This window comes from Phyllostomus discolor, chromosome 5 (assembly GCF_004126475.2).
Source record: "Phyllostomus discolor isolate MPI-MPIP mPhyDis1 chromosome 5, mPhyDis1.pri.v3, whole genome shotgun sequence".
Lineage (NCBI taxonomy): Eukaryota > Metazoa > Chordata > Mammalia > Chiroptera > Phyllostomidae > Phyllostomus > Phyllostomus discolor.
Window position 1 is genome coordinate 80,548,907 of NC_040907.2, and position 23,887 is coordinate 80,572,793.

Below are 23,887 nucleotides of genomic sequence, written 5' to 3' on the forward strand. Positions count from 1 at the left end.
GTCTCCTTCCTATCTGAGTCCCTGGAAGGGACTCTCCCACTCCTTTGACTCCAGGCAGAGTACAAGAGTGCCTGGCATGGGAATGCTCCTTTCTCCTGCTCTGCTCCTAACTCTGGTGGCCTTCCTTTCTTCTCTATTTTCTCCTCCAGTGTCTTGCCGTGGGTAACCAGCCCAGCACTAGACAGGCTCAGCTCCCTTCCAGGGGAGCTTTAGCTTCCATGTAACCAGGTGCCATTTACCTGCAGCTAGCTCTGGGAGGATGTGCCAAATGCCCAACCTCACCGACCAATCACATGTACCTTCCAGGAGTTTATGCTGAAAAGCCTGAATTTAAATTTTCCAGGTAAGTCCCAACAATGAGCTCCCTTTTGGGACTGTTTCTTCCAAAGCAATGTCAAGATTAGTCACCCTTCATCTGGGCTGTCATGGCCTCATTTCAAACACTAGCTGCCTCACCTCTAGATTAGATGCTCTTCAAGGGCTGGTAGATGCTTTACTGTGCCTTATTTTTTCATCTGTATAATGGGGGAAATAATACATGTAGAGTCCTTAGAAGTCTGGTACAAGTGAGCTCGGTGAACAACAACCATCATCATCATGACAATAATAGCTTAAGATAATATTAATGCAATTGTTACGTCCCTGCCACCAATCATATGTAGGGCCTCAAAAATTGGTTGTTGAGTAGCGATGTTATGGAAAACCCTGAGGACACAAGGTTTGCTGGACTGGGGGAAGTATTTTAGGAAACAATGGGAAAGCAGCAGATGGAGTGTGCTCCTGGACCCCTCTTCCCAGTCCCCGTTTTACTCTGTGTGACAGCTCAGTGTTTCCCCATCACTGCAGCCTCCAGGAGGGGAAGACTGAGGTTCCTGTTTTGTGACATTTCCACTATTTTAAAAAAGTTGAGTTTTCAGGAAAAGTCCATCATTGACTGGCTCATTCTTTCACGGTGCTGTGTTCCCTCACTAGGTACCACCAGGTAATGAGTGGCAGCAAAGGAGGATTGCGTAGGTGCAGTAATTAGACTCATTTCAGGAACAGAGCTCTGATAATGGAAAAACAGACAATTCAATATCTGCCAAGCTTTTCATGAGCACATACATGGTTTATTAAGACAATTAATACATCTGTTCACTTCCATTTCTGGGTATAAACAGAAAATACACTAGTTAAAGAGGGACCCAGCATTTTTATACGTAAGAACTATACCCCCACCCCTTGTTGAAATTCTCAGCACGTCATAAAAGCAACATTTGAAAATTTACCATTTACTGTATATAAACCTCTGTCTTGAAGAGACAAGCAAAAACATTACCAGATATACACTGGGTACATTGGCTCTAATTTAGTTATTGCAGGTTTATTTTCCCCTTGCATAGCTCTAAGGAAAAGTACCTCATAATCCACTTTTGGGAGGAAACAAAAATGCCAGATGCAATTCTTGATCATGTTTTGTATTGGTTGACCCTGCAACCTAGGCATGCAAGACTGAGGTAGGGACTGGAACTCGGCCTATAGGCAGACACATATAGAATGAGGTGGTCTGGTACAAGAACCTTGCTATCTGAAGCATTCTCTGTTAAAAGAGGGCTGGGATAGCCTTCTTCTGGTCACTCAGGGAAGGGCACAGTTGGTAGCAATGGTGGAAACCAAGACACATAAAAAGAGAAGGTGTTGAGCTAAAGCCATGTTGTTATATGGTGGAGCAGAAATTGGACTATCAAGTAAAAGCAGAGGGAGTCAGAGACAGAGAGTTAAACAGGACTGGAAAGTCACCAGGAGAAGGAACAAGGGACTTTTTTCCCCTGAAATGACAGCTACTAGAGTTTATCAGGCCCATGCACAACATGTTACAAAGTAACATGAGGAGTAATGACGAGTAATGAGGAAGTAATGAGGAGAAAGGTGGGGATAAACTGTATGTAGTCCAGAATCCTGAAGTCAGAGAGGGTTTGCTGGATTCTGAGTTACTGTTCTAACAAGGGCCTCTGCTGCCTTTCCCTGCCAGCAGCTCAGTGGTTCATGGCACGGATTGTACACTAGAGTCACCCGGGAAGCTCTTCAAACGGCTCAAATGAAGAAGGGTATTCTCAGGCCAATTAAATCAGAGTCTCCAGAGATTGTGTCCAGGCATTGGCATTTTTTAAGTGCTCCTCAAGTGGTTCTAAATTGCAACCAAGGCTGAGAACCAACAACTTAACTTTATTTAAAGGATTGTTTCTAGTTTCCTACTAGACACTCCCAGTATCAATTTCCACTGATGTGGGCAATTCCTGTGGACAGAGAGGAACTCTTAGGGCACTGAGACCTAATAGATACAGGGTCTGGCACAAGTAACACCTGCTTGGGTGTGGTTAGTAGGGTGACAATATGAGTGTAAGAATTTATAGTTTTACTTTGAACATTTCACCAAAAATGTCATATGGTGTACTTGAGTTTGATATTGTTATTTTACAGAATTACATGTTTATGGTTTTGTAATAAAAGAGTTTGTAATAAAAAGGGGCATTATTTGTGCTGGACCCTGTATTTGCCATTCTCCTCAATCTTTTTCAATTACTAGAACTTTCTTCCTGACTATATTAACATGACAGCTACATACAGGTAATAGTTCTCCCTCTCTCTTCCTCTCTCTCTTTCCCTTGCTACTAATTTTTATTAGAAAGTTACAGTTTGTTATTAAGCTCTCCTACTTGAGGTTTCCATAGTGGTTCAGAAGATAAAATTTCTCAGATATACTTTCTCTAGGAAAAGCCATCTACTTGTAGGAATTACAGAATGTGGTCTCCTTTACTCATGTAGAGTCCCTCTACTTTGATAAATGGAGTCACTCCTTTCTTTCCTTATGAATATTTCATAGGTCATATAGATCAAAACATAGATCAGCAAAAAAGGGGTTCCCTCCTCTAATGCACTGAATATATCTTTCTTTTCTTCGTCTAGGCAAAAGACGAGGTGAGGTACCTGATTATATTTTATTGTGCAGGCACCCCTTGTTTATCTGCACTTCTCTTTATTGCACTTCACAGGTGTTGCATCTTTCATAAATTGAAGGCCAGACCCTCCACCAGCCAAAAGATTAAGACTGATTTTAAAGTAGAGACAGACTCATAGATAGAGAGCAGGCTGACAGCTATGGAGAGGGGAGGTTAGGGGGTGGACGGATCAATAAAAAGGAGAAAGGGCTCATGGATATGGACAACAGTGTGGTGATTGAGAGCGGGTGGGGAAGAAGGGTATAAGGTGGATAAATGATAATGGAAAAAATACAATAAAAGTATTTTTTTAAAAAGACTTGCTTTATTGTGATACTTGCGTCATTACCATGGTCTGGAACCAAACACGCAATATCCCCAAGGTATGCCTGTAGTGTAATAAAATCTCAAAACACAGATAGACACAGCTGAGCTGCCTCTTACTGTTCTTTCAGTCTGGTTCATGTTGAAATACTCTTTCCCAGCTTTGCTGTCCTGAGTGTCACTCTAGACACTGCTTGCCTTCTTGGTTTATTAGCTCCTGTCTTCAGACGTCGATGTCCTTCCACACCCCCTTCTTTTATGTTCTTCCTCTACTGGGCCCTAATCTTTGCTCCTGCATGTTAGAATTCCCCTTCTCACTTTTCTGGTTCCTGTTTCTGTTTTCCTTTTCTTAATGCCACGCTGACATCACCTTTCCAGCTTTATATAGCTTACGTTATTCTTACAGCTATTCATTTATAGCTTTTAAATGATTTCTTCTGGGAATTTTAAACTCCTAAATTAAAGATAACAGAAATATTTACATCTTGGCTTTTAAAATTTGTATAAAAAATAATATGCTGTAGATACCTTTGCAAAACTAAGTTAGATTCCTATAACTCAAAGGTCAATAGTGCCTTTCCAGTTACTCTAAAAAAACCTCTGCCAGTGAAATAGTGTGACACCTTCTGGGTTCTACAACTTCTTTCATAGGATCTTTCTCTTTGGTTCAGTTCCACTAAATCTTCATTTATCACATTGTGTACTGTAAGAATCTGTTGTGATAAGGAACCCCTTTTTCTCAGCGAGTGTCCTAGAACAGTGGATGTCTCACACATTATATGAATATGAATCTCCTGAGGATGTTTGGAAAATTAAGATTTTGATTCTACAGGTCTGAGTGGAGCCTAAGATTCTGAATTTACAACCAGCTCTCAGGTGCTGCTGATACTGTTGGTCCAGGGAAGCACATAGGGGGCTTCTTGGCAGTTTTGGTGTTTTCACCAAATGTTTTATCAAGAAAACTTTCTCTGCGCTTGCTAATATGTTTTCAAATTAACTCTCAACCAATTGCTAAATTAAGATTAGGCCAACAGCCTCCATTACTGATGTTGGTTCTCTAACCGTACTTAAAAATTTTGTTGTTTCATTTTGTCAATCAGTCTTTCTAGTTTCTGGCTGATAATTCAACTCTTGGTCCTTAACCATTCCTATAGAACAATTCATGTACAACAGTGGCCATGTTTATTTCATTTTTTAAATATTTTCTTTTCTTTGTAATACATTGTGTTCTTTTAGTGCCTTTAAACTTTCCCTGTTTTTGGATTTATCAGACATGATGGAAGTATGAGTGTTTATAAAACACCCCAAAACAAAGCTCTATATCAAAGACTTAAAAAACAAGTGGTCAAGATGAAAATGCACACAAGTGAAACTATTTTTTAGTGATAGGAAGGGTCCTTTTGCTCTGATTTTGTGATTTGTTGGAATGTATACAATTTAGTAAATTGAAAGCTTATCAGTGGAGGAGTTTATTTCATTGAATAAAATAAAGATTTCTTCTTTCCCAGTACCAGAGGCACCTGTGTCTGTAAATTTGGTCATTTAATCACTCACCAGGTTGTTTCTGGGAGGGAGAGGAAGGCTCAATAAACAGTACCCCTCTCTTTCACTTGTCTGCATCAACTGAGAGGTAAGACAATAGCATCACCATAAAATGGCTGAAATGTAACTTTCATTTCTGGTAAGGACGATGACACACATGGCTTGTATTCATGGGTGAGCAGAACTCCTACTCCTGAAACTTAGTTTAAGACTTGCCCACCTACTCACAGAAAGCACTGGCAGCCTCCTCCCCTGGCAGCCTAACTTTATAGTGAGTACTCTTTGTTGGAAGTTTGCATCCAAGGAAAAGAAGAGAGTATGGACCCTTATTCCCTAGCTCACTAATCAGCAGTCACCTGTCCTTCACCGGGAAAAGCCCAGAGTATTAGACTAGTGGAGGAGCCTCACCCACATGGAGAAAATATCCAGAGTGGGGAGAAGAGGTGTCCTTCTTAACCATAAACTGGGTAGTCTATCTTACTTAGTTCCAGACAAACCAATCAACAGTGGTATGTAAGTTTCTACTATACACCATTCACTGTTTTAGGTGCTGGGGACACAGAGTTCAATAAAACAGAGTTAAATCTTGACAGACAGCGCCGTTTACCCTAGTGTCTGTACTTGTGCAGCCTACATTCCTCACCTCATCTAGTTCTAGTTCTGTCAAATCCCATCTTTACTTAAAATTTTGATATTTTGTCCTTCACAGATTTTGCAACTGAGATGAATGCCTTAACCTGCCTTACCCTAGTCCTAACACTGGATTTAAAATAAATGTGTGAATAAACAAATAACTTTCAAAATTAAACAACTATTAAATAAGTTATCAGATAGTGGTGTATACCAAGTTGAGAAACAGGGTATGTGATAGGAAGTGATTGGGTGGGTAACTTGCATGGTCAGGGAAGACTATCTAGGGAGATGGTATTTAAACTCAGACCTGAATGCTGTAAACAAACCAGCCATGAGACAGTTTGGAAAAAGGCTTGTGAAAATGTCTCAAAATAAAAGTGAACCTGGAATTTGCAAGGAACACACAACCACACACACAAGGTTAGTGTGGCTTAAACATCAAGGACCCAATAGGTGAAGAGTACTTGCTTTGGATGGAATATCAGGAAAAGTTCCAATTTTAGGGCTTCGTAAGTCAAATAAGGAGTTTGAATTTTATGCTAAGCACACAGAAAGCAGCTGAAGGATTTTAAGGAGGATAGCAACATGACCTGATTACTCTTTTAAATCATTTTATTTCGCCGCTGTGTCAAAGGTGGATTACAGGTGTGTGGGTGGCAAAAGAGTAGAATCGAGGGAGCTGTCAATGTTCCTGGTGAAAGATGGTGGTGCCTTGGACTACCTTGATGATAGTGAAGATGGAGAAAGGGAAAAGGGTTCCAGCATTACTTCAGAATTAAGGTTGATTAGACTTGATGGATTAATACAGAGGATGAGGAAAGGAGAGGAAGTAGGGGTGACTTCAGGTGGCTAAAGTTGAGCATAGTGGTGGTATTTACCAAAATGGAAAAGACTGGGGGATGTGCAGTGTAGGAGGTGAGTATGCCATCAAATTTTCAATTCTGGGTATGTTGGGTTTGAGATGCTTATTGGATACATGAGTAAACAACTGGTATGAATTGAAGGAGGGGAGGGAGGACAAGGATGAAGATGGAGATTTGGGTGTCACCCATGCATTGATATAAATTACAGAATAATCCAGACAGAGAGCATAGGTGGAGATGAGCAGCTGCTGAAATAGGAGTAGAGATGAAGGAAGAGTGGAAGTATGGTGTTCTTGATGTCAAGAGAGGATGAGTCTTAAAAATAGGGCAAGGAACTGCGGTGAAAGCCACTTCACAGTCAACCAAAGAAATCGGGGCAGATAAGCAGCAAACGGTATAGGCACATGGTGGTCACTAGTGGCCAGACAAGGCAACCTCCTTTGGTGTGAAATGCACAAAAGCCTGATGGGGTAGGCTGCAGAGAGAATGGAAAGTAAGGATGTAGAAACAGTTGATTCTTACTGCCACTTTATGAATGAAGAAACTGAGGCTCTGATGCTTAACTATCTCATCCAAGATCAAAGCCTGTGGAGTAAGACCTTTGACCCAGAGCCCACGAAACAATTTCCTTCAAGGAGGCGTACCCTTTGCAAGGATTTATCTAGCTCTCTCCTCCAAACCATAAAAACCAGCGTTGCACTCAAAGGAGCCCTCGACTTAAAACAATCTATCTCGGTACCACTTCCATTCTAAAAGGAAAAACGAGCTAGCCCAGATGGGGCTATAGAACTGCAACGAGCCTCTAGCTTCTGCGGGGAGGGAAGAGAAAACCCTTATCCGCAGTCTTAGCGGGCGCCGCCGACTGCGGCTGCGCGGGCCGGGTTGGGGCGGGGCGAGAACGCGAGAGCCCGGACGAAACGCGGAAGGGGCTGCGGCGCGGGGACCTCGGCCGGGCCGGGGGCGGGGCGGTCGGCGGGAGCGTGGAGCTCTTGGGTGACAGGTGCGCGGAGCCGAGGCAGCGGCGGAGGTGTGTGACCCGACGGGAGGAGACACGGTGGCGGCGATGCTGGAGACCCTGCGGGAGCGGCTGCTGAGTGTGCAGCAGGATTTCACCTCCGGGTGGGTAGACGGTGGGGACCGAAAGGAGCCCGAGGGGAGGCGGGGCGGGCGCTTGGGCCGGGCGGAGGAGCTGGGCGACAGCTCAGGACGCCGCCTCCCTCCCCTCCCGCACCCAGATCCAGTCCTCTCCCGCGCTTCCCATACCCGCCTCGCGGAGGAAAGTAACGAACTTTCCGGCGTTGGCCTGGCAGCACAAAGTAACTGAGGTCCCAACCGGCTGGCTTTGACTCGCGCCCCAGGGGCTGGGGTGGTCTGCAGCGGCCCGGCGTGCGCTAGGCACAGGCTGTACCCCTTGCCGGCGGCATCCGCGGGCCGGAGGAGGGGCGTAACGTGAGAGGGAGCGTGCCTCCTCCCCTCCCCCCGAGACTGTGACCCCGCGCCCTCTCTGCTCTCTCGAACTCCTGCGGGACACCTGCCCTCGAGGGCCCCACCGGGAGTGGGACCGCCGCCCCTTCCCCTGGTCACCGGCCCCACAGCCTTTCCGGTCACGGCCGAGCAGTCTGCGTCCAGTCTCAGCTTGCGCCATTAACCCTGGGCAAATCTTGTTGCCTCTTCCCCTTTTGCTTTCTCTCTTTACCTTTGCCCCGATTTCAGCGCCGCAGCGAAGAAACTCGAGGGCAAGATAAACAACAGAACTACAGCAATACTATCAATGCCTAATGGTTAAGAGCAAAAATCAAGCGCTTCTCAAACTTTGCTTAGAATCACCTGGGCACCTTCAACAATCGTGATGCCTGGGTCGCAGCTCATACCAATTAAATTAGACGGGGAATGGAGTTTTAAAGACCACTCTACACCCCACACCCCGCCGGTGATTCCAGTGTGTGGCTAAGTCTGTGAACCACAGGTTTTCATCTACCACTTAAGCAAACTTGTGCAAGTTACTTGAATTGCCTCAGTTTCCACGACCATACAGTGGAGTTATTGTGGGGATTTATGAATTAACATGTAAGATCTATGTCACTATTGTTACTCTGTGTCCTTTATTAAAGATTGGTCATCTTTAGCTCACAGATCCTTTGGAGAATGCTGTAAATGTGAGGGCATCTTGAAAATGCTGTATTAAATTTCTCATCAGAAAGATGTTAGTTAAAATTTTATTGAACAAAAATGTTTATATTGTTTACCATTTGGGTGCTGAGTAGTGATAACCTGGCAAATTGCTGAGCACTTACCTATAAAGCTTCTTTGGTCGTTTTGGTATTCTTGATAACATTAATTATAGATCCTCTAGGAGTCATTTATCGATGGTGTGTTTGCATCCCCCCCCCCTTTTAAATAGTAACTTATTTTCATAGTGTAAATTGTTACATTGAAAAATTTTGGTGTGATGCTAGAATGGTCTACTTGTAACATGAGCATAGTACAGCCCTGTCAGCATTACTTCAAGGAATTCCTTGAGAGAATAACAGTCCATCTTCTGGTAGTTACTGTAACTTTCCGGGTGGTGCGGTTGGTTGCCTCAGAACCCATTCTCACACCTGACCTTTGCTTAGAAAGTTAAACTTAGCTAGGAATATGGACTCTGAACCAAAACCATCCTGGGAGGGCTGGATAACCTGACTTTAGGGAGAGGGTTGAGGGGTTCTGATTAGAACTGTATGGAAAGTGACTTCATGAAAGATGCCATAGAGTGGGGTTAGTTTGGGATTAGACATCCTGAGAGGGCTTTCATTCCATTTAGGTCCCTTGTTGGCTTTCTCGTTACACAGGTCACTCTCAGCTGACAAACCACTGGACTGCCAGTGTGTGCCTGTTACCTGGCAGAGAAATAAGTCATTTCCAAGTGACAGCTGTCTTCTGGTTGACTAGAAACTCTAAACTCTGTTCACGTTTGTCAGGTTCTCAAATTCCTATGCAATTCTTACTAAGAAAAAAACCCACTTAATTTATTTAATAAACACTTACATATATAGCTTGAGATTAACCTATTTTATGCAATTGAATATTTTGCCTTGCTGAGAAAAGATGAGCTTAAACACAGCACGTGCATATTGTGTGAAGACACTAAGGGATTCAAAGATAAAAGTGACATGGCTCTCACTTCCCTGAATTATCACACTGGACCTGGCATTCTTTCAGAACACTTGGTGGTGATGCCTGTAGAAGCCAGAGCAGCTCAAATAATTGGAAACTTCAACTGTTCAAGTTGGCCCCAGGAATCAGTCCGTTAGAAGTGGAAGGTCTTGTCCTTTCCTGAGCTGTTGCAGTGTGGCCAGCATTGCTTCACTGTCACAGAACATCCTCATGTTGATGCTCATTTTCAGTTTTTGAAAATTTATACAACTTGAGCTTAACTGTAGGAAAATTTTCTTTTTTTAAGTAAAATAAGATTATTCTTTATTGTTCTCACAGGAGAATGTCACATTAGTGATTAAACCTTATTCTATGAATACCATGAATTTCTGCCTTCCATTCAAACTAAGGATTCTTGTAAAGATCATTGGTTAAGGACAGTATAGAGATTGCTGGTGGCCTGTGGAGGACTGTAGGCTCTCCATGGACTTGTGGCCTTTTTTGTAACTTTTATTCATAATAACATTATGTCAAAATTGAGATAAACCTAGAAGTTATGTCCTTTTCTGACATAAGTGGGTACGTAACTGTCCCAAAGGCCACAGGATTGAGGGGATTGGTTGTGGGCCTCACTCTTCCCCTCACTTGAGTCCTGGTTAGATTTAACCCGCTCAGAACTCGGGGAGTCTTTTGGAGAGTGCATGTAGAACACCTGCTTTTACGGGACTGGCTGAAGCTCTGAGGGAAACTTTTAGATAGCTACACTGAAGCACATACTTCACATCTACCCTGGGCTTCAATTTTTACCTTTGGAGTAAAGACCAAAGGCCTTAGGATTGAAGTATTCAGGCATGACAAACCCTTCAGGAAACTGAAAATCAGATTTATTTACATTTACAGCTTCCTGGCACCGGCTGACATTTCCTGTTTATAATGCTATGGGTTCTTGTGGCTAGGGATAGAGAATGTGATATTACTAGTTGCAACCAAGACAGTGGGTGTTCACCTCTCAAAGCCCCCTCTACCGAGACCTCTACCCAGTATGCTCATTCTCTCTTCCTCTCCTGTAGTATCAGAACCTGCTCAAAGGAGAGGATCTATTAGTCTAATTTGCAGTGTGGTAAAGTGGTGAGGTTTTTCCTGAAATGTTGACTCTTCCAGAACTATTCACCTTTTTAATAAGCAGAAAGCTATCTCAGTTTTCAACTTGATCTAGTAGATGGTTACTGAGTTCCTACCAAGTGCCAGACACTAGAAGAGGCACCCAAACTGTCCTGTCTCATAGATGCTTTTTTCATTTTATTAAAAAAAGAAAGATTGAAGAGGTCACATGCTCAGTTTTACACAGCCTTTGCTAAGCAGTGTCTATAGATTGAACTACATCTTGGGGCTGCAAAATTGACTAAAAGGTTTCTGCCCGCTGTATGCCCTAGACTTGTGGTGTTACAAAGCAAAGGAGAGGGAACTGAATGTTAAAGGTACAAGAGATGTGGTATGTGAGCCCACAAGAAAGAGTCATTAAGTCAGGTGCATTTGCAGAAGGCTTCAAGGAGGAGGTGTCTTCTAAACTGAGCCTTGTTAAATAAAGAGGGATTGTGATACATTTAGTTAAGGGTCTTTCAGAGGTGGAAGGTAAAGCTGGAAAGAAAGTTTAGTGACTGATAATAGAAGATTTTTAATGCTTTGCTAAGTTAATACATTAGCAAATATTGATTGACCACTGTCTCTGTGACAGGTACTATTCTAGGAGCTAGGGATATAGCAGAGAACACACCAGACAGCAAATAACATCCCTGCTCTCATTCTAGTGGCAGGAGACAAGTATCTAGAAGGTCATATGTACTGTTACTAAAAATAAAACAGGTTAAGGGGGATTGAGAATGGGGTGATTGCTTTATATAGGATGGTCCTGGCTTATTTTTAGGTTGACTGAATCTTTTGAAGGCTTTTGTGAAGTGGAGCAACATGAGCCTGTCTAGATTTCTGGAAGGATAATTTGGGAGGCAGTATGATGGAGGGCTGGGTATGAGGAACAGAGAGGTCATTGAGGAAGATGTCACTGAAGGTCAGGTGAGAGGGGGTAGGACGCAGGACTCGTAGGAATGTAAAGAAGGAATGGACCTGACAAGCTCCTGTCAGATTTGTAAACAGTGAGAGGCAGGAAGTGAGAATGGTGGGGAAAGTGGGGATGGTAATTTTGGAGTTTCTTAAATGATGTCATTTACCAGCATGAAAGAATTTAAGAATAGTTTTAAGAGAGAAGGAGCAGTTGACAGTAAATTTGTTGTGCATTAATTTAACAGCTTGACCTCCAAAAGTTAGTTAAAAATTTAAGAAACACTCAGCAGAGAGGTCAGAATTCAAATGGTGTATTTGGGATTAATTAGGATGTAGTCTGAATTTCTCTCCCTTTCCTGAATCTGTGCAGCTTTTGTGTGAATCCCTCAGGGTTCAGAGATTAAGGGGTTATGTGTACTTTTAAGTGTGATTGATGCTTTTGTGTTTCCCTGATGTGTTTTTAGAAAAAAAATTGAACATTAATGGGAAAATACAGTAGATTGGATTTATACTCATAAAGAGAATTTAAAGTCAGAGTAGTGGAGACATGAACATGATGGGAGGGATTGAACCTAGATGACAAAATATGCTAACTAATATATTTTGTGGTGTTTCAAAGCAATCATCCTTATCTTTTATAATAGCCGATGAAGTCATATGAGTAGGAAATTGAGGTGCAAATAAATAGATTGCCGTCAGGGTCACTCCATGACTTTGAATCAGCAGAGAAAGCACATTTTCTGTTCTTCAGTCATTGTAGTGCTCTCCCTATCATTCTGTTTATCTCCTTTTTTAATTTTTTTTTGTTTAAGCAGTTTTGCTCATCACCTCCATTTCTTAGTAAGATGCCTCCATGTTAGTATTTTCCACAAAGCTTGAAGAAATAAATGTGCTGATGTCAAATTAAGGTTGAGTCTTTAGGACAGTCTAAAAATAAATTATTGAAGTGCTATGATACTCTGATGAATTTGAGGTTTAGTGCTTTGAACTCAAAAAGGTGCATTAGTTGATTTTGGTAGAAAATAACTGTCAGGTGGCTCACTTAAGTCTGTATATTAATATCCTCACACAGCGGCACTTACGTCTTCCTGGGGGTATATGGTAATAGGAAGTTTCGGAACGGTGAAGAAGCCTCGTATAGGAACTGGTGCATGGGGGGACCTCCTCTTTCTTTCATGCCGGCCCTGTAATGTTAATAGCTTCTTACCTTTCTTGATGGTGATACTTTTTATTTGAATTAGCTCTATAGTTTACAGAATGCTACAAAAAGCATATTTGGAATTTTATTTAATTCTTGTGGCAAATCATTATGGTCAGTATAACACTACCATTTTATGTTTGAGGAAGCTGGGGTGTTTACACCCAGATCAGTATTTCCTTCTCAGCGTGTCATAAGACTGTGGTAGATTAGATAGACTTTATTGGTGGGTTATTTCCAGCATAGGGCCACTGTAAGAAACTTAACTAGAGTTATGCCAAAACAAAAATATTAAGCTATTTTCAGTTGAATTCTTGCTGTAGAATGTATTTTAGAATCTTTTTGCTTTTTTGTCACTTGTTAAATATATCTGACCTCATATATTTTTCAACTTAAAATAAGAATCATTTCAACCTTTTTTTCTCTCCTGAGTTTTATTGACTGTTTCTCATTTCCTTCTAGATAACTTTGTTTTCTCTAACAGTTTCTATTCTGAATTTCGACACATTGCCAATTTATATGCAAAAGATGTAATGAGAAAAAAGAATATCTAAAAGACTGTTTTGGTTTAAAAAATTTTTTATGAAGTTTCAAGCATACACAAAAACAAAATAACACAGTGACCCCCCCCATCTCCATTATTCAGATTCAGCAATTGTCAACTATTGCCACAGTTGCTTTGGCTCTCCCCTTACTTGTAAAGTAAATCTCAGGCTTGTCTTTTATTATCTCTTACACATCAGTTTGCATCTCTAAAAAATATAGATATGACATAAATGTAACACCAGTTATCATACCTAATAAAATGAACACTAATTCTTTGACACTATCAGTTATCCAGTCCATAGTCAGAGTTCCTGGTTCTTAGAAAGTTTTTTTACAGTTTATTTATTCAAATCCAGATCAGATAAGTTCTACACATACATTTAGCTAAAGACCAATTTTTAAAGCAGATAGCTGTTAAGGAAGCACATGGGGAAGCTCTCATTGATTCCTTCAACAATTTTATTTTGAGCTCCGTGTAATATTCCCTCTTTCTCTGTTACTCCCAAACTAATTTGTTTTCTTTTGAGGGGTTGGTGGGGGGAAAGGAGGAGAATCCCAAAGTTGATATATTATAGATGAGAAATTAAAAAGTTTATTTTATTTTTAGGGTGATCTTTATTGAATCCTAACATTACATAATAATCCAAAGTTCTGCACTTTTAAAGATATCTAGAACATTAACATGACTGGGACTAATGGTTAACGTTGTGCAACAAATGGAATAATAATGCAATATAAGCAATTTATACAAGTGAAGAAAAGATGTGACATTCAATATGAATTACTTTGATTGATTAAATAATACCATGCTCAGTTTGTAGGAAATGATTTGAGTTTAATATGACCAAAAGTGAAAGAAATAGCAATGGCAGTGATGATTATTTCTCATTTCTTCATGCAGTATTCACACTTGGAGAAAACGTGGTTTGTTTTCTCCTCTCTTTTATTATAGGTATAGGTGTATAGATAGCTAGAGATATTTTATTTTGTACTGCCAAAGTAGCCAGTCTGCTTAACTTTTCCCACCACATTCTTATGTTTTACCTAACAGACTGGCACTACTTTATTATTTTTTTTATTAGAGTATAAATGTTATACAATAGTTTTAGTTTCAGGTATACAGCATAGTGATTTATCATCTATGAATCTTATGATGTGCTCACCACACTTAAGTTTAGTATTTATCTGTCTAGTAATCAACTGTGTAAAGTTATCACACTATTATTAACTATATTCCCTTTCACTTTCTTCACCCATCCCCTTCCCCTCTGGCAACCATCAGTTCTTTGTTCCTCTGTTTTTGTTTCAATTTGTTTCTTTGTTTTTACCTTTTTAATTCCACATGTAAGTGAAATCATGAGGTATTTGTCATTCTCTGACTTAGTGCTAAAAGTTTATTTTAGAAATAAATATTTGAAATACCAACCTAGGTATATGTGAGATCACATAAGAATGGCCAAAAGAGGATCTTAGCAGTTCCCTTTCAATATCCTTGTAACAGCTAACCATACACAACTTTCCTGAATCACTAAAAATAATACCAAAATAATTTTGAGTGTAATTCACTGTTGTGTAGACTGTCTAGGTTAATCCTATGTCAGATGTCAAAACTAAGTTCTTTTCTCAAACTTTGGAGTAGAAATGGTAGAACATAGCTATCAAAATACCTCTCTCTTGTTGCCTAATCTACCTTAAACCAGATTTACTTGTTTCTCCAGGACAGGCTAGACCTTTAATACAATTTCCTAGACTCATCTGGAGAAATATACAAATTAATTTGTATCAAATTAAGGGATTTGTAGTCTTTTCAACATTGTAGAGCTATCAGTCTTATCAATATTTTAATTTTTGAAAAAGTACATTGAGTGACATAAAAATCTTTGTATGAAATTGGCATTCTGATTGGCTGAAGTCATTTGATCAGACGTTCCCTCCTGGTGTTTAGCCAGGAATTACTGACAAAAAAGATGGAACCCTGTGTCAGGGTTTGCATGAATAATTGGGCAGATCATACACTGTACAACACAGGGTTGGTACATTCATATGAGAGTCGCCTTCTGGATGAGCACAGTTTCTGGATGATGGCAGTAAGGTGTCTTGAGGAAGAAGCACTTATTTCTGTTCTTACAAAGGCTGTTAGGGGCTGGCAGTAGTACCATGGCTTATGCTTCAGACTTTATTTACAAATGAACATTTGTTGAAGTGATCAAGAAGAGCACATACAGCCCTGGCTGGCGTAGCTCAGTGGATTGAGTGCGGGCTGGGAACCAAAGTGTCCCAGGTTCGATTCCCAGCCAGGGTACATTCCTGGGTTGCAGGCCATAACCCCCAGCAACTGCACATTGATGTTTCTCTCTATCTCTCCCTCCCTCCCTCCCTCTCTCTCTCTCTCTCTCTCTCTCTCTCTCCCCTCCCTAAAAATAAATAAATAAAATCTTTTTTTTAAAAAAAAAGAAGAGCACATACAGCAATATCTCATATGAGATTATATCATAATCTAGCACTTACTTTTTGGCAACGTCAATTATATAGTACAAAGTCCACAGCCAAAAGAAGGTAAGAGTGGACCACTGAAGTGAAATAAATTATACAAAGTTTATGAACTTAATTATTTTATACATAGAAAGGTATTTCATTATATGTATCCATTCTGGCCCATTTATGTTTTCTAGCATATATTTTCCATTTATATGTTTTCCCTTTCTACTTGCTTTAAAAAACCAAATAGAAGGGAAAGAAGAGGTATAGATGAGTAGCTCGAAGAAGCAGTAAATGATAGCTGATAAACAGATGGCCAGTGGTGGAAATGGAAAATTTAAATTAGAAAAAAATAGATGCAGGATTCCCAAACAAGCTAAAAAAACTGGTGTAGATTGGTATCAAGCTGGAAAATGAAGAGGCATTCCTAGCTTGGAAACATGTGAGGACAGTACTATTTTGCCACAAAAATGCAGTCAGTGGTAGTCATAAATTATGACCTGGAGATTATGAAAATGTTAGACTATGCCACATCCTCTTTAATGAGAGAGGTTTGTAATACATTTTAAAAAGCTCTTTATAAGTAGCTAAAATTTCACCAAATGTTGGTACTTACAGATTTGAGTATCTGGCATAGTATTTACTTAATAAAATATGCTGCTTAGTTAGCTTTGTTAAACCTGCCAAATTCACTAGTCTGACTGCATTTAGGAATTGTTTCTAAAAAAAAAGAATTTGGGACAAGAAAAATTATAGAAAGTTTTGCTACAAATTTTCCATTTGTAGTATTTCACATACAGTAAAGAGTAAGACTGCTTGTTTTTACTATGTACTACTTATAATGTTTGCTACAGATTTTTTATCTGGGATAGCTAACAAATAGTAAACACTATATGTTTTTACAAATAATTTTTCTGTAGAAATGCTTAATTCTTGCTAAAAAATTTAGCTCATCTGACCCAAATATGAACAGCTGTGAAATTTACTGTTGAATATTTTCTTGAGCTCTAAGAATATTTTATACTTGTTGAATTATAGGTTGAAGACTTTAAGTGACAAGTCAAGAGAAGCTAAAGTAAAGAGCAAACCAAGGTAAGTGTGGGATAAGATTTAATTTATTGTGACTTAAATTTCATCCAGCTTTTGGTTGTAGTCATAATAGTATAGTTACCTCAGTGGGTTTTAGTCTCTTGAGTGTATCTGATTACAAAACAATTTATTGATTCTTTCTAAATTTTGTAACACTGGAAAAATTTTTGATAAAATTGTAAAATGGTTGAAAAAATTATGTAAAAATGTGTAGTTGTTTCACTCTGACAATCAGTGGTTGTTGTTCAATCACAATCAATCACTTTTATTTGTACACTAAGAAAAAGCAAATTAAAAATCCTGCATTATTAAGAAGCAAATTAGTAATGGAACATATTTGACAAGCAAACTTCATTAGCCCTGCTACCTGTTTTGTATGAAAACTCTGCTGTCATTGTTTTAAAATAATGTTTCATTGTTTATGCTGTTACAGTTGTCCCAATTTTTACCCCCTTGGCCCCCTCCACTCAGCCCCCTCCCACTTCTATAGTGTATACCAAAACTGTTGTCCATTTCCATGGGTCCTTCATATATGTTCTTTGACTAATCCCTTCACCCTCTTTCAAAGAGTCCCCAGTTCCCTCCTCACCTCTTATGAGTCAGTCTGTTCCATGTTCTATACCTCTGGCTCTCTTGCTAATTGTTTTGTTTGGTTTATTAGATTCCTCTTATAAGTGAGATCATATATTTGTCTTTTACTGACTGGCTTATTTCACTTAGCATAATACTCTCCAGGTCCATCCATGCTGACACAAAAGGTAGGATCCTTCTTTTTTTCTGCTGTGTAGTATTCCATTATGTAAGGGTACTGAAGTTTTTTAATCCACTCATCTACTGATGGGCACTTAGGCTGTTTCCAACTTTTGACTATTGTGAATAGCAGCGCTATGAACATAGAGGTACATAAATTCTTTTGAATTGGTGTTTTGGGATTCTTAGGGTATAGTTCTAGCAGTGGAATCACTGGGTCAAAAGGCAGCTCCATTTTTAATTTTTTGAGGAAATTCCATACTGTTTTCCATAGTGGCTGCACCAGTCTGCATTCCCACCAGCAGTGCACTAGAATAGAGTTCCCTTTTCTCTACATCCTCACCAGCAATTGTTTGTGGATTTATTAATTATAGCCATTTTGGCAGGTGCGAAATCATATCTCATTGTAGTTTTAATTTCCAGCTCTCTGATGGCTAGTGATGTTAGCAATTTTTCACATGCCTATGGTCCATCTGCATGTCCTCCTTGGAGAAGTGTCTATTCAGGTCCTTTGCCCATTTTTTAATTGGATTGTTTGTCTTCCTGGTGTTGAGTTGTATCAGATTTTTATATATTTTGGAGATTAAACCTTTGTTCGATGTATCATTGGCAAATATATTCTCCCATGAAGTTAGTTCCCTTGTATTTTGATGATGGTTACTTTAGCCATGCAGAAGCTTTTTGATTTGATGTAGTTCCATTTGTTTATTTTTCCCTTAACTTCCCTTGCCCTAGGAGACGTATCAGCAAAAATATCACTATGTGGGATATCTGATATTTTACTTCCTATGTTTTCTGCTAGGATTTGTATGGTATCATAGCTTATATTTTATAAATCTTTTAGCCATTTTGTATTTATTGTGGTGTATGATGTAAGCTGGTGGTCTAGTTTCATTTTTTTGCATGGACCAGTCCAGTTCTCCCAACACCATTTATTGAAGAGGCTATTTTTACACCATTGTATGCTTGTGCCCCCTTTGTCAAATATTAATTGACCACAGAGACTTGGGTTTATTTCTGTGCTCTCTATTCTGTTCCATTGATCAATGTGTCTGTTCTTATGCCAGTACCAGACTGTTTTGATTACTGTGGCCTTGTAGTATAGTTTGATATCAGGTATTGTAACCCCTCCAACTTTGTTCTTTCTGAAGATTGCTCAGGCTGTTCAGGGTTTTTAATTTTTTTGGTTCCATGTAAATTTTTGGAATATTTGTTGTATGAAATATGCCATTGACATTTTAGTAGGAATTGTGTTGAATCTATAGATTACTTAGGGCAGTATGCACATTTTAATGATGTTAATTCTTCCATCCAAGAACAGGGCATAAGTTTCCATTTACTTATATCTTTCTCAGTTTCTCTCTTCAGTGTTCTATAGTTTTTTAAGTATAGGTCTTTTACCTCTGTTTAAATTTATTCCTAGGTATTTTATTTTTGTTGTTGTTGTTGTTGCTGTAATATGTGGGATTTTTCCCCTTGTTTTCTCTTTTTAATAGTTCATTATTGGTGTACAAAAATGCCATCAATTTCTGAATATTGACTTTGTGTTCCCATACTCTACTGAATTTACTAATTAAATCAAATCGTTTTTTGTGTAGCGTGTAGGGTGTTTTATGTCCACTATTGTGTCATCTGTGAATAAGGACTGTTTTACTTATTCCTTTTCAGTTTGGATGCCTTTTATTTCTTCTTGTCTGATTGCTGTGGCTAGAACTGGAATCTTTTTGTTTCTAGTACTATGTTGAATAAAAGCATGAAAGTGGACACCCTTGTCTTGTTCCTGATCTTAATGGAAACACTTCTAGTTTTTGCCCATTGAGTGTGATGTTGACAGTAGATTTTTCATATATGGCCCAATTATGTTCAGGTATGTTCCCTCTATTCCCACTTTGCAGAGTGTGTTTATCATAAATGGGTGCTGGATTTTATCAAATGCTTTTTCAACATCTATTGATAAGCTGATGTAATTTTTGTCTTTCATTTTGTTTCTGTAATATATTATGTTTATTGATTTGCGAATATTGTGCCATCCTTGCATCCGTGGAATAAATCTCACTTGGTTATGGTGTATGATCTTTTTAATATATTGCTGGATCTGGTTTGCTAATATTTTGTTGAGCATTTTAGCATCTATGTTTATGAGAAATATTGGCCTGTAATTTTCCTTGTTGAGTTTTTACCTGGTTTTGGAATTAGGATAATACTGGTCTCATAAAAAGAGTTCGGGAGTCTTCCCTCTTCTTAAATTTTTTGGAATAGTACGAGAAAGAGAGGTGGGAGTGTTTGGTAAAATTTGCCTGTGAAGCCATCTGGTCCAGGGCTTTTGTGTGTCAGGAGTTTTTTTTTATTATTGCTTCAGTTTCATTAGATGTTATTGGTCTATTCAGTTTTCTACTTCGACCTGATTCAGTTTTGGAATGTTGTATTTTTCCAGGAATACAAATTATCCATTTCACCTAGGTTGTTCAGTTTCTTGGCATATAGTTGTTTATAGTAATTTCTTACAATCCTTTGTATTTCTGTGGTATCAGTTGTTCTTTTCTTTCATTTCTGATTTTATTTATTTTGGTCCTTTTCTTGATGAGTCTGGTTAAGGGTTTGTCTATTTTCATTTATCTTTTCAAAGAACCAGCTCCTGGATTCATTGATATTTTGAATTGTTCTTTTAGTCTCCGTGTCATTTAATTCTTCTCCAATCTTGATTATTTCCTTTCTTCTACTCACTGGGGCTTTGTTTATTGTTGTTCCTCTAGTTCTTTTAGATGTAGGGTTAGGTTGTTCATTTGAGATTTTTCTATCTTCTTCAGGTAGGCCTGTGTTGCTATGAATTTCCCTCTCAGGACTGCCTTCACTGTGTCCCATAGGTTTTGGATTATTGTGAGTTCATTTTCATTTGTTTCCAGATCCTTTTTTATTTCTTCCTTGATCTCAGTGTTAACCCATTCATTGTTTAATAACTTGCTCACCCGCCATGTATTTGAATGTTTGAGTTTTTCATTGAGGTTGATTTCTAGTTTCAAGCCATTATGATCTGAGAAAATGCTTGATATGATTTCAATTTTCTTGAATTTGTTAAGGTTTGTTTTGTGTCCTACCATGTGGTCTCTCTTTGAAAATGATGTGGGTGGGTTTAAAAAGAGTGTTTATTTTTCTTCTTTGGGGTGAAATGTTCTGTAAATGTCAGTTAAGTCCGTTTGTGCTAGAGTGTCATTTAATGCCCCAATATCCTTGATTTTTTGTTTGGAAGAGTTATCCATTGTTGGCAGTATGATGTTAAAATCCCCTACAATGACTGTGTATTGCTGTCAACCTCTTTCTTAAAGTCCTCCAAGATTTTCTTTATAATGTAGGTGCTCCTATATTGGGTGCATATATGTTTACAGGGGTTATATCCTTTTGTTGGACTACTTTCTTAAGCATTGTGTAGTGACCTTTTTGTCTCTTGTTATGGCATTTTTTAAGTCTATTTTGTCTGATATAAGTATTGCTACCCCAGCCTTTTTTCATGTCCCTTTGCACGGAATATTTCTTTCCATCTCTTCACTTTCAGCCTTTGGAAATCTTTTGTTCTGAGGTGGATCTCTTGTAGACAGCATATATGTAAGTTGTGTTTTCTTATCCATTCAGCTACTCTCTGTCTTTTGATGGGAGCATTTAATCCATTTACATTTAAGGTGAATATTGATAGGTTGCCATTGATTCATTGCCATTGATTGGTTGCCATTTTATCCCTTCCTACCTGTGTTCCTCTGTCTCTCCATTTCTTCTTAAAGCAGTTTCTTTAGCATCTCTTCCAATGCTAGTGTAGTGGAGATGTACTCTTAGCCTTTTTCTTTAATGTGGCAAGTGCTTTATTTTGCCTTCCATTTTAAATGAGAGCCTTGCTGGATAAAGCAGTCTGGGTTTCAGGTCCTTGCTTTTCATTAGTTGGTATATTTTGTGCTAGTCTCTTCTGGCTAGTGTTTCTGCTGAGAAAACAGCTGATAGCCTTATTGAAGCTTCCTTGGATGTTACTACCTATTTCTCCCTGCTGCCTTTAAGATTCTCTCTTTGGCTTTAAATTTTGCTCTTTAAATTGTGATGTGTCTTGGAGTGGGCCCCTTTGGGTTCATCTTGCTTGGGACTCTCTGTGCTTCCTGAACTTTTTTCTTCACCAATGTAGGGGAGGTTTTTTCATTATTTTTCAATAGGTTTTCTGTCACTTGCTGTCTCTTTTTTCCTTCTGGTGTCCCCATGGTGAAAATATTGTCATATTTTATATTGTCTCAAAGCTCTCTTAAACTGTCCTAGTTCTTTTTGAATAATTTTTTTGTTTTGTCGCTCTGAGTGTTTTTTTCTACCTTCTTTCCTCTGCTTCTTCTAACCTGTATTCCTAGTGTATTCTTCATTTCGGATGTTGCATTCTTCATTTTTACCTGGTTCTTTGTCTTTTGGTATATTTTACTGATTATGCTATTGCTAGTGTCCCATTTGTTTCTTCACTTCATCCTCCTCCACCTGGTACTCCCCATTCTCTCCAGCATTCCCCTCTGTCATTAGTTCATATCCATGTGTTGTACATATAAGATTTTTGTCTTCTCTGTTTCCTGTACTATTCTTAACCTCCCTTGTCTATTTTGTACCTACCAGTTATGCTTCTTGTTCCTTGTACGTTTTCTCCCATTCTTCCCCATCTCCCTCTCTGCTGATAACTCTCCATGTGATCTCCATTTCTGTGATTTTTGTTCCTGTTCTAGTTGTTTGCTTAGTTTGTTTTTATTTTTGTTTGTTTTTTTAGGTTCAGTTTTTGATAGTTTGTTGTCACTTTACTGTTCATAGTTTTGATCTTCTTTTTCTTAGATAAGTCTCTTTAGCATTTCATATAATAAGGGCTTGGTGATGATGAACTGCTTTAACTTGACCTTCTCTGGGAAGCATTCTATCCGCTCTTACATTTTAAATGATAGCTTTGCTGGATAGAGTCATCTTGGATGTAGATCCTTGCTTTTCATGACTTTGAATACTTCTTTCCAGCCCCTTCTTACCTGTAAGGTTTCTTTTGAGAAATCAGCTGATAGTCTTATGGGGACTCCTTTGTAAGTAACTGTCTCCTTTTCTCTTGCAGCTTTTAAGATTCTGTCCTTATCTTTAATCTTGGGTAATTTAATTATGATGAGCCTTGGTGTGTGCTTCCTTGGGTCCAGCTTCTTTGGGACTCTCTGGGCTTCCTGGACTTGTATGTGTATTACCTTCACCAGATTGGGGAAGTTTTCTTTCAGTATTTTTTCAAATAAGTTTTTCATTTCTTGCTGTTTCTCGTCTCCTTCTGGCACCCCTATGCTTCAGATGTCGCAATGTTTAAAGTTGTCCCAGAGGTTCCTAAGCCTCTCCTCACTTTTTTTTTTGAATTCTTGTTTCTTCATTCTGTTCCAGTTAAATGTTTATTTCTTCCTTCTGTTCCATATTGTTGATTTGAGTCTTGGTTTCCTTCCCCTCACTGTTGCTTCCCTGTATATTTTTCTTTATTTTACTTTGCATAGCCTTCACTTCTTCCTCTCCTTTGCATCTGTACTCAACCTTTTCTGTGAGCATCCTGATTCCTAGTGTTTTGAAGTCTGCATGTGATAGGTTGGCTATGTCCTTGTCACTTAATTCTTTCTCTGGAGTTTTGATCTGTTCTTTCATTTGGGTCATATTTCTTTGATTGGATACATTTGTTACATTGTAAGGGGCAGAGTCTTAGGTATTTGCCAGGTCAGAGCAACTCACTTCACAGCATTGTGGTGCTATATGTGGCAGAGTGGTCAGAGAGGGAACAATGCTACTTGCTCAGCTCTCGCTTCACTTTCAGTCACTTGCCTGCTCTACCTACAAGTGAATTGTGCTTTTCTGGTGCTGATTCCCAGGTGGGTGGGTTTGTGTACATTCTAGGACACCATGGAGTTCTCCAGTGGACTCTCCTGTGAGACTGGCAGTTTTTCTCACCACCACAATCCCAACAGGTTTTTATAACAAGAGGTTCTGAGGCTTTCTTTTCCCACATCAAACCCTGGGTTGTGGGTTTGCCTTGCTCCCCAGTAACAGCTGGTTTATCTCCAGTTTCTTCTGGTCTATCCATAGACGAATATGGGACAACCCAGTCTGCCAGCCACTGCCTTGCCCACCCAGTATGCCAGCTGCAACCTTGCTGCGGGTTCTTTCTGCCCTGGCTGCCTGTTTGCCCCTCCTACCAGTCCGGATGAATGTTTCTTCTTTAACTCCTTGGTTGTCTGACTTCTATACAATTCTATTTTCTGGCAGTTCTGGTTGATTTT

The 23,887-nt window shown here is 39.3% G+C and overlaps 1 protein-coding gene across 2 annotated transcripts in view; it reads left to right on the plus strand.

The window, feature by feature from the left end:
* The first annotated feature begins 7,225 nt into the window (after window positions 1-7,225).
* Window positions 7,226-23,887, plus strand: part of DTNBP1 (dystrobrevin binding protein 1) — a 184,511-nt gene continuing 167,849 nt past the window's right edge. The window contains exons 1-2 of one of the 2 annotated variants that reach the window (XM_028511673.2): window positions 7,226-7,459; window positions 16,794-16,847. In XM_028511673.2, coding sequence (XP_028367474.1) covers window positions 7,404-7,459; window positions 16,794-16,847 — 110 coding nt within the window. In that variant the 5' untranslated portion in view covers window positions 7,226-7,403. Of the gene's footprint in view, window positions 7,460-16,793; window positions 16,848-23,887 lie in introns of those variants that run through there. The other variant, XM_036026483.1, reaches the window with a different exon arrangement.